Below are 10,428 nucleotides of genomic sequence, written 5' to 3'. Positions count from 1 at the left end.
TGGCTTTCAATTATTCAATGAGCGTGTCATGACCTATTTCAGCCACTAGATGGTGCGCCTGTGTGAGGAATACCATATTAGCTATGAACTGCTAGCAGTTAATGATTCTCAAAACTACATCTTTTTTCTTACAAAATTAGTTTTTATTACATTTTTCTTACAAAATCATTGCACCCTCTCTCTAGTAATACTACAGCATTATTCTTACTAGGTTACAGTTTCATTCTTACAACATTCAATTTCCTTAGAAAATAATTTCTTTTTCATACAATATAAAAATGCTATTGTCATAACATTCCATCATTTTTCTTGTCATAGTATCAATTTATCCTTATTTCATGACTTTCTTACTAGACAGAAATTCCATTCTCATAACATTCCATTTTTTCCTTAAAAAAACCTGCAATTTTATGCAGATTATTCTTACAAAATACCAACGTTATTCTCATAACATTCCACTTTTTTCCTAAAAAAAACCAACATTTTTTCATTTTCAGGACTTTTTTTTCATACGATAGAAATGCTATCGTCACAATATTCCATCCTTTTTTCTCTCAAACTTTTCTTCCTAAATCATTTTCCAGAACATTCCATCTTTTTAAAGTATTTTTATCCCGATTATTATCTGTGTCTTTTTTAATAAATTCCAACTTTATAAATTACCCCCCAATGAGAGAAAGAAGGATTTCCACGATTTTGGAAGGAATCCCGGCGAGTGATGCGTTCAGGCTTACCTTGTCTTTCAGTAACAACATGAACGCTTTCATCCCCGAGTGGACCAGACGAGCGTGAGTAGGGAGCGCGGTGGAGCAGTGGACGGGATGAAGCCCACAGTCTGGTCCCACACTTCAAACCGGATGGCGGACGAGGACCTGAGGAGCACAAAGACTTGATGATCCAGGAGCGGCGTCACATGGCGTGCTGTCAAACGTGCTCTACGGCGACACGTGTCGCTACGGCAACCTGTTGAGGATGACGAGCACGACCGAGCCGTCGGGTCGAAGGAAGGCAGAGAAGTTCAGCGGCGTCTCTCCGCTGGGGGACACGCCCACTCTCTGAGACCCCTCCCACAGGAACTTACTACGCGGAGAAGAACGGCAGGAAGTGAAAGTCGGCCTCGCCGCTGCCCGCCGTGCCTCGTGTACCTGAAGTGCGCCACGCTGTAAAAAGTGGGCTGCTTGTAGAAGACGTCCCGCCGGGCGTCCACAATGACGGGGCTGTCCACGAAGTTCTTCACCCAGTTGGGACCGCCCGTCTGGTCTAGCGCCAGGTTCCAGTCGGTCCAGCCGGTCATGTAATGGTTTAGGTCCTGTCACAGACGGGGGGTGTTGGGGGGGTCAACTTGGTACACACAGAAGGTACAGAAGGAAAGGAAAGTCATGCGTCCTACGTCTAAGATGTCGTGAGCGTAGTCTTCCGCCCGTTCCCAGCTCCCCAGCTTCACCCCTCGGTCCAGCGGGTGCCAGCCCGCACACGCCTCCGTGCCAAACAGGTAGTACTCGGGGTACAGGTCATGGGTGGCCGCCAGGGAGGGAGCGGCGGGGACCAGGCTGTCCATGTACCAGTGGACCGCCACGCCGTGGATGTAGCGTCCTGCCTGGATATCGCCCAAGACCTGGGGGGGGGGGGGGGGTCACATGACGGCCGACAGGTGCATTCGGTAAGATGATTCTCCATCACTCCATCTTTGTTTCCTACTGCCTTTGTCTTATTTACAAAAGCCTGAGGAACCTTCCTACTTCCTGTGGTTTATAAACATTTCCTCCTGCCTGTGCTTTTATTTCCTGCTGCCTTGTGGACCTTTTTCTTTCTTTTTTTTTATTTCCTACTGCCCTGTGGACCTTTTTCTTTCTTTTTTTTTTATTTCCTGCTGCCCTGTGGACCTTTTTCTTTCTTTTTTTTTTTTTATTTCCTACTGCCCTGTGGACCTTTTTCTTTCTTTTTTTTTATTTCCTGCTGCCCTGTGGACCTTTTTCTTTCTTTTTTTTTTTATTTCCTACTGCCCTGTGGACCTTTTTCTTTCTTTTTTTTTATTTCCTACTGCCCTGTGGACCTTTTTCTTTCTTTTTTTTTTATTTCCTGCTGCCCTGTGGACCTTTTTCTTTCTTTTTTTTTTATTTCCTGCTGCCCTGTGTACCGTTTTCTTTCTTTTTTTTTTATTTCCTACTGCCCTGTGGACCTTTTTCTTTCTTTTTTTTTATTTCCTACTGCCCTGTGTACCTTTTTCTTTCTTTTGTTTTTATTTCCTACTGCCCTGTGTACCTTTTTCTTGCTTTTTTTAAATTTCCTGTTGCCGTGTGTACCTTTTTCTTTCTTTTTTTTTATTTCCTGCTGCCCTTTGTACTTTTTCTTTTTTATTTCCTGCTGTCCTGTGTACCTTTTTCTTTCTTTTTTTAATTTCCTGCTGCCCTGTGTACCTTTTTCTTTTTTTTTCCTTTTTTTCTTTATTTCCTACTGCCCTGTGTACTTTTTTCTTTCATTTTTTTTTATTTCCTGCTGCCCTTTGTACTTTTTCTTTTTTTTTTCCTGCTGCCCTGTGTACCTTTTTCTTTCTTTTTTTCTTTATTTCCTACTGCCTTCTTTTTTTATTTCCTACTGCCCTGTGTACCTTTTCTTCTGACTGTTTTTTTTTTATTTTCATGTGGCTTTGTTTTTTATTTCCTACTGCCTATGTGTTTTTTTCTGGATTTTTTGGTAATTTCCTACTGCCTGATCCACCTTATTTATTTCCTACTTCCTGTGTGGCTTAATGACTTCTTACTGCCAAAGTAGCCTATTTAGTTTCATACTGCCTGGAACAGTTTAGGTGGCTTATGTTGTTGATTGCCGCCACGTGTGGCCAGTTTCTTCGTGTGACATGTGGATGAGCCAAGTCGATGGTGCGTGCTTCCTATGTTGATGTATACGATATATGTGATATATATATATATATATATATATATATATATATATGATATATATATATATATACACATATGAATCCATAGCCTTCATGCCTCTGCAGCCATCTTTAGCATCCATCAGGTGGGCTAAAAGTTAAAAAGGACCTTCCCGACTCACCACTTTGGCCCAGTAAGGCAGCAGCAGACGGTTGTCATCCAGCAAGAGGACGTGCGTGCGGGAGAACGACGACGCGTGGAGGGCGGGGCCCAGGTCCAAGGCCACCCAGTCCCTCTGCTCCTCGGCAGTGAAGCCCAGAGCCTGGAAACTGCAATGAGGAAGACGCTGCTGTACTGTACGAAGACGCTACTGTACTGTACTGTACTGTACATCTCCGTCCGCCTGAGCGAGCCTCGCGTGTGAGACAGGACACCTGTAGTTGGTCATGGATCCCGCTGTGGGTTCATTCCCGGTGGTCACGGCCCAGAAGGTCAAATTATACTTGGAATATTCCTCAAGGAACCTGACAGGAACAAGAAATAAGAATTCAATGCTTTCATTACAAATAGTTTTTTTTCATCTAATCACCTGATGTAGTACCGAGCCCAGGTTCTATGCTCCTTCCCACCGGGTTCTCCCTTCAAGGAACCCTTTCCTATCAGTGCATCATTTGTTTTTAACCAGGCGGGGGCGCTCCAGGCGCTGGCCAGCAGAGACAAGGGGTGGGGAGACATGGCCTGGGCACGATGCAGGAGGGGGATCTGATGCCAAACAAACCATATATATATAGATATATATATATATATATATATAAAATATATATAAGTGTGTGTGTGTGTACCTTGATGTTGACGTCCTCGGGGGCCAGTGTAAAGTTGTCCAGGTTGTAGTCCCCCCGTGTGTCAGCGTAGGTGTAGAGACGAGTGGAGAAGTCACAGCTGGCCATGGGAACGCGTACAACGCTGTAGCCGATACCTGACCATCACAGCCTCAATATATTACTACAATAATTCTTACTATTTTCCAAGTCATATTTACCTTTTTTATTTTTTGCTGACGTTTCTTTTTACATGGAAAATTATTTTTTTCCCTATGTTTCATTTTTTCTTGCAATATTAAATCATAATTGTCATAATTATAAAAACAAATAATAGATTTATATTTGTCATTTTTATCTCCTCACGTTAAAACCATTATTTTTTAATATTTACCTTTTTTATTGTTCTCTGATGCAAAATTATTTAAACTATTTTTTTTCTTGGAATATTACATAATTGTTTTTTTTCTCCTCGCAAAGTTACAACATTATTCTGAATAATTCTTACAATTTTCATACTAATATTGACATTTTTTTTACATCTTTCTGACATTTTTTTGCAAAAGCGTTTTTTCTTGGACTATTAAATCATTATTGTCATAATTATCAAAGCAAATAAATAGTACATTTATATGTCATTTTTATCTCCTCACATTGAAACCATTATTTTTTTCTCCCCCAAGTAATATTTACCTTTTTTATTTTTCTCTGATGCAAAATGATTTTTTCAACATTAATTTTTTTCTTGGAATATTACATAATTGTTTTTTTTCTCCTCACAAAGTTACAACATTATTCTAATAATTCTTACAATTTTCATACTATTATTGATCTTTTTTTTCTTCTCTTTCTCTGACATTTTTTTGCCAAAGTTTTTTTCAGTACTTTTATGGTACTTCTCACATTACAGCATTATATTAATAATTCTTCCAATTTTCCAAGTAATATTTACCTTTTTTTCTTCTCTTTCTGCAACTTTTTTTTACTTGTAAAATGTTTTTTTTCCCCAACTTTCATGATTTTATTTTTAAATATTACATGATTAGTCATGATAACAAAAATGGTACCTTTATAATATTTGTCAAGGTTACAATATTGTTCTAAGAATTCTTACAAATTTCCAAGTAATATTTCCTTTTTTTCTCCTCCACTTTTTTCTTTCAAAATGCTAACTTTACTGTCCTAATATTATACAGCGCTTTTAGAAATGAAAGGGAAAAAATGTAATTGTAAGGGTGGAGTTTTATGGTCCAGGTCTTCTATGGGACGTCATTAGATGTGTGCAGGTAAACATCACGCCCTGCCAGGTGAGTGCGGTAATAAACAGGATTTCAACCTTGCATCTCATACCTTCTGCAGAGAAGTACTGTCTCAGCAGTTGGTCTTGTGCTCCAGCAGAAAGTGAGAGGATGTTCATGGCTGCTGCATCTGTCAGAGCTCCACCAAATCCTTTTATCTTCTGGTACTTCTTATACGGAAGCAGGGTCAGTCTCAGTCCTGGGGAGACAATCAATATTGATTGGAGACTCTAAACTGGCCAAAGGTGCGATGGCGACGGCTCACCACCGGCTCCAGTGCTGTTGAGCCTGACGGGTCCTTGGCTTGCCTCTAGCCGGCTGCCGTCCCTGCTGCTCAGGTAGGAGATGTAGTGACCCGGCGGTGGCGGCGACACGGAGCCCAGGGTGTCACAGTACGTGGAATTACACTCACACACCACCGAGTCATGGCCGAAGCTTCTGGAAACACACTTTTTGCTTCCTGTTGAGAAAAGACGCATTAGTATCTTATAGTTAACGAGCTTTTAAAAGTTTGTGTTACCTGAGAAGGCGGTCGTTGTGCTGTGGAAAACAGCAGCTAGCAAAACAACACAATGGAATAACGGCAGCATTTTTGAACAGGCAAGCTTTGAACACCCCTTGGCCGTCATGTGAGTCCGGAAATGACTTTACACTGCAAATTCTGCTCAATATAACAATCCAGCTGACACACGTGCTTCCTATTGTGTCATTCTGTGACCTTTAGCCGCGTTTCCGTCCTTTTAAAACGTCTCAAATCTGTCCTACCTGCCATGACAGCAGTTTAGGACCACCGCTGGCTTTTTCGGCGTGTTTTTGGTCGGCCAGGTCACGTGAACAAGTGTGTAATAACGGAGCCAGCCGCTTGGTGGTGCTGTTTCACTCGGGACTTAAGAGATGCATTAAAATAGCATTAAAGTTGCCTCACGCAAAAATACTGCATTAAAGGTAAATTGCGTGTATTCAGAAAATATCTTTAGTTTACTTTAGTCAACTTTTCTTCAGGTAATTATTACTTTATTTCCATAAACCCTCAACCTAATTTTCCAAAAATTACATCTTAAAAAAAACTTTAATATTTTAATTACAATATTATTCTTGTTAAATTGGAACTTGTGTTCACATTTTTGCTGTTAAGTGATATTGTTAGAATGTGGCTGAGCTTGCGTTGAAGCAGCATACTTCAAAACAATAAAGTTACATACTTTATTAGTAAACGTGTTGAATGAATAATTTACAGAATAACGAATACAGACGGTTTATGCAATTCTATCGGGCGGATCTTTGAAGTTGCCTCAGACTTCATAGGAAGGCGCAGATCCTGTCCACAAGCGAAGGGTTCCTGTCGGTCAAAAAGACGACTTCTTTCTTGCCCTCCTCTGTTCGGCCTGAGAAGGAAGGACGATGAAAGAAGCCAGGATGGCGTGTGCGTAGCGGCGGTGTGAGCAGTGATTCTTACTCTTGGGATGTTGCAGCCAGTTGCGGTCTACGTAGTACAGATAGCAGCTCTCAAACTCTTTCTCGTCGTAATAGGGCACCGACACCGGGATGAACGGATCCATGTTGTCAAAGCCTCGCTGAAAAGGAGGAGAAACCAAAAATATTACCACAGAAAAATATATATAATAATAGTATATTATTTATATAACGTGTACTTTTGTAATATGACCTGCGTTTCAAGTTAGAAACAAATCAAGCAACTGTATAAATGACCTCTGACCTCTCCCAGCAGCTCTTGAGGCAGGTAGGCGTTTTTAGGAGGGTAGACGGCGCCCGTGTAGGACAGCGTGGTGATGATGGCGCCTCCCGTCTAAAAAGGAGAGGACAGGAAAGGAAAGGAAGCCCATCTAAAAATGCACACTTCATGTCTTCTCACCCAGTCGTTCCTCATCAGCTTCCTCAGGTTGCAAATCAAAGTCAGCTCCTCGGGATCCACCTGGCGGGAAAACGTAGCGGCACGTCAGGTTGTGAAGCTTCAGTGACGGAGTTCGCAAGCGGACTTTGAGCTCACCGCGCTTTTGTCCTCCTTCTTGATGGTGGATCGCCCCCACAGAGCGTTGACGCCGTCCACGGCGACGGCCAGGCGGAAGACGCTGCCCGGCCGGCCGCTCTGCAGCCTCAGCTCCTTCATCACCGCGCCCACCACGTCGCTGCTGCTCTTCACGCGAGAGATGCCCTGCAGACCCCCACCCCCAAAATAACACATTTGATGCATGCTTAGTACAGTTCTTTCTTAAAGGGGACCCTATTATGCTCATTTTGGGCCCCTAGTATTGAGTAGTCGACTCCTATAGAGCAGCTTTGCACACAAAGCTTTCTAGATCTTCCAGAATCTGCACCTACTCCAGCTGTATTTCCTTGGATTTCTGTTTTAATTTACTCCACTGTGATTGGTCGCACTGTATCCGGGCCCCCCCATATAAGGAAATATAAGGTATATTATAGTACAATTATAAAACATTACAACTTAATTCTAGCAAAATGATTGTCCCCCACTATCTAAAATGTCTCTAATAAATTAATATTGGTACAAATAAGTAATATGTCATTTTTATATGACTTTCTAAAAAGGCGAACCTGATCCACCAGCTCTCCAAGGGGTCTGCCCTCCTCCGTGAATTCTCTCTTGGTCCACACGTAGCGCTGTGTCGTGGTTATCTGAGGGGGGGGGGCGGAAGGATTTGCACATTTTACGTTAAACCAAGAAGATTTATGATGTGGATTTGGGTGATTACATTCCCGTTTACTCAAGTAGACTATAAACGCCGGGGAGGTAATGCCTCTCATTAAAAGGCCATTAAATAATGGAGCCCGCCTTGCCGCTGCAGCTGCCGTGGACGCCCCGCTGCTTTATGTGCATCATCAGCGTGATGATGTGCTACGGTCTCCCGACGCAAACGGCGTCAACAGCCGCACGTGCTCACCTTGGAGAGGAAGGGCTCGTTGGTGATTCTGAAGTTGGTCAACCACTGGGTGGCTTGCAAAGGCTGGTCGAAGCGAGAGGCGCTGAAGGACGACGGCAGCAGCTCCTTGCAGTTCTTCACCCAGCTGTGGGCTGCGGGGACAGAAAACATGCAGGAGAAGCTCAAGAAGATGGACCGAACCTAAAAAACTGCAATTATGCTAATGAGACAATGACATGCGGTCCTGTGAGAAACAGACTTCAAATGCAACCAGAGAACAAAGACGTCGTCGAATGATCTCACCATCGGGCACGTGCAGCACCAGCCATCCCTGCGTGTAGCAAAAGTGCAGGACGTGACAAAGGGACATGGTCTTCCCGCCGCCCTTTAATCCATCTGAACAAGTCGCTAAGCTTCATCCCAATATGACAACCATTCATGTGACGTTATACCATAAGGATACAGAACATATATCGCCGCACAGGTTTGCTGTCGTCCGTTTCCTTCAGGTAGGCGATGACCTCCAGAGCGGGCCGCCTCACCATCACACAAGCTTCGTTGAACGTCTTCACCTACAAAAAGCGGAACGAGCTCTCTGTTAGAAACCTCGGAGAAGATTATTGGATACAATTTCATGGTGAATGGTCTTCCTCTCGGATGGAGCTTTTCCACCACCAAGGCCCCCAAAGCCCAAGGATACTTCGACATGATCACAATGGATGGAGGATCGAACCCACGACCTTCAGGTTGGGAGACGATCACTCTTCCACCTGAGTCATGCTGCCCTGATAGCTCAGTTGTCCATAATGCCAGAAAATGTCAACTTCACAAAACCTGGTAGAAAAGTATCATATTTCCCCTCCTTTGAAACAAGATTGGTCTGTGATTGTTAGCATTAGCATGATTTTCATCACTTCTTTTTCAACAGAGTCAAGAAAAAAATTGAGCTCCTAAGCACAAAATGCCAGAAATCTTTTAATAAAGTCATCACTTTAAACAAGTTGGTCTTTTTGAAATATCATGCATATCAAATACAAATGATACATTGGGGTTTTAAACCATTTAAAGGCCAATGTGTTAACATAGCTCCAGTGTTTACGTAATGACACGTGCGTGCAGAAATAGGTCGATTTTGATCGGTGGTCGATCACGCAGAGCATCAGGAGTTTATAGTAGCAAAAATAGGCATTAATTGGACATTTATGGCTTTTTCAGCATCTGCTGGGGGTCTTGGAACATAACCCCATAACAGTCATCGGACATTAATAATTACACTTAAACTGTAAAAGGTCTGGCATGTACTGCATGCACTGAATGGGGAAATGTGGCGCCATCTGGTGGACAAATGAAAGCCAGTATAATGTTCATTTTCAGCAGGTTTTTTATTATAATCATATTAAATGTGTATGTTATTGTTGAGTGGTGACAAACTAAAAGGAACACAAATGAAAAAACAAACATTTGTTAAATATTTACTCACCGCAGCCACAAAGATGGCGTACCAAACTAACCTGTTGCTGAAAGCGGCAGGGGAGGCCGTGAGGGAAGACGCTCCGGGTGTGTGCAGGTGATATGGTGTAAAACTGTCCAATATGTTTCTCAGACTGGCAAGCCTAACCAAGACACAAGGAGTGAGAATAAAATCAAACATAACCAACACAATTATTGATGTTCCACTTCCCCTACACCCGAGGAGCATCTTTACATACTGGATCGTTCTCATTTGTCCTGAAGACCGAGAAGGGTTCAGATTCTGGTTCTGCCGCCAAAGCCTCCTGCTGCTGGCCTGATCCACTTGTATGAAGCCACCGGACTCTGGCACCCTGCAAGAGAATGACTTGAATAAACACACAGTGGACGAGACCAGTCTAAATGTCCCCGTTTTAGCATCAAGTCCTAGCTGCCAACTATCAAGTCCTAGCTTACCGTGGGTCGAAGCCTGGCGGACAGTCGGTGAAGAGCCATAGTCTGAAATGTTGAAACATTAGCAAACGCGCCCAAAAAGCATTTTCGCACAACCGTCACGTAACCTTCCGCTAACACTTAGCACTACAAGCTAGCCATGTACACAACTATGCCTGTAATACAAATAAAACCACACTCGTACACTTACCTGCTGGTTCGGTTGCCAATTGTTGTTTCTGGTACACGAACGCCCTCTAATTATTTACATTCTAGGACAAGACGTGGAGGAGAAACAAGCATACTCCCGATAGAAGTCAATGTGCTAAACCTGTCATGGGCGCCGCCATGACGCAGTCTGTCTGACCGGAAGTGACGTAACACGCCAGCCAATAAGCTCGCAGTAGGGACAAAATAGTAATACAATAAATACTAGACACGTTTATAATAGTTATTTCTTTACTTATTCATCTTTATGTCTGGTAAATGTTTACTAGGTCAAAAGGGGACAAAAAACCTTTAGCCTGCAGAATGTTGTTGCCCATTTACCACCATATTCTAAAAATAAAATGTAGTAATTTTAAATAAGATTCACGATTAGATATTACCCTCTGCATTCTTCATTTATTCT

At 42.7% G+C, this 10,428-nt stretch overlaps 2 protein-coding genes across 3 annotated transcripts; both read right to left on the bottom strand.

The window, feature by feature from the left end:
- Positions 1-140: 140 nt before the first annotated feature.
- Positions 141-6,095, bottom strand: gba1 (glucosylceramidase beta 1). Of its 2 annotated transcripts, none has more exons than XM_058083470.2 (11): positions 5,516-6,095; positions 5,261-5,455; positions 5,048-5,194; positions 3,722-3,855; positions 3,469-3,641; positions 3,314-3,403; positions 3,061-3,208; positions 1,391-1,615; positions 1,146-1,309; positions 964-1,080; positions 141-872 (listed from the first exon to the last, which is right to left on the bottom strand). In XM_058083470.2, the coding sequence occupies exons 1-11, from the start codon at positions 5,622-5,624 to the stop codon at positions 764-766; spliced, it is 1,611 nt and encodes a 536-aa protein (XP_057939453.2). In that variant the 5' UTR covers positions 5,625-6,095; the 3' UTR covers positions 141-763. The 2 variants fall into 2 exon arrangements, with proteins under 2 accessions (XP_057939453.2, XP_078654307.1); XM_078798181.1 differs by having other exon boundaries at positions 3,481-3,641.
- Positions 6,096-6,184: 89 nt separating this feature from the next.
- Positions 6,185-10,181, bottom strand: dap3 (death associated protein 3). The gene is made up of 13 exons (XM_058083476.2): positions 10,009-10,181; positions 9,822-9,863; positions 9,605-9,718; positions 9,407-9,508; positions 8,359-8,467; positions 8,199-8,291; positions 7,917-8,047; positions 7,570-7,650; positions 7,004-7,168; positions 6,869-6,928; positions 6,713-6,802; positions 6,452-6,569; positions 6,185-6,380 (listed from the first exon to the last, which is right to left on the bottom strand). Exons 2-13 carry the CDS (start codon positions 9,858-9,860, stop codon positions 6,295-6,297), a joined length of 1,188 nt encoding a protein of 395 aa, XP_057939459.2. The 5' UTR covers positions 9,861-9,863; positions 10,009-10,181; the 3' UTR covers positions 6,185-6,294.
- Between the last annotated feature and the right edge of the window lie 247 nt (positions 10,182-10,428).

The sequence above is a fragment of the Doryrhamphus excisus genome, linkage group LG17 (genome assembly GCF_037039965.1).
Source record: "Doryrhamphus excisus strain RoL-2023G ecotype Guam linkage group LG17, RoL_Dexc_Guam_v1.1, whole genome shotgun sequence".
NCBI classification, from domain to species: domain Eukaryota; kingdom Metazoa; phylum Chordata; class Actinopteri; order Syngnathiformes; family Syngnathidae; genus Doryrhamphus; species Doryrhamphus excisus.
Note: the sequence above shows the minus strand (reverse complement) of the source record. Positions and strands in the feature narration are given on the sequence as shown.

Excerpts from the sequence above, each read along its gene's own strand:
- gba1 (XM_058083470.2), bottom strand. The coding sequence starts at position 5,624 with ATGACGGCCAAGGGGTGTTCAAAGCTTGCCTGTTCAAAAATGCTGCCG. Across the intron at positions 5,456-5,515 it reads CACAACGACCGCCTTCTCAG|GAAGCAAAAAGTGTGTTTCC; the intron begins GTAACACAAACT and ends TTTTCTCAACAG. Across the intron at positions 873-963 it reads GTGCTCGTCATCCTCAACAG|GTCCTCGTCCGCCATCCGGT; the intron begins GTTGCCGTAGCG and ends TGTGCTCCTCAG.
- dap3 (XM_058083476.2), bottom strand. The coding sequence starts at position 9,860 with ATGGCTCTTCACCGACTGTCCGCCAGGCTTCGACCCACG. Across the intron at positions 9,509-9,604 it reads GGACAAATGAGAACGATCCA|GCTTGCCAGTCTGAGAAACA; the intron begins GTATGTAAAGAT and ends TGTCTTGGTTAG. Across the intron at positions 8,468-9,406 it reads CCTGCCGCTTTCAGCAACAG|GTGAAGACGTTCAACGAAGC; the intron begins GTTAGTTTGGTA and ends CGCTTTTTGTAG.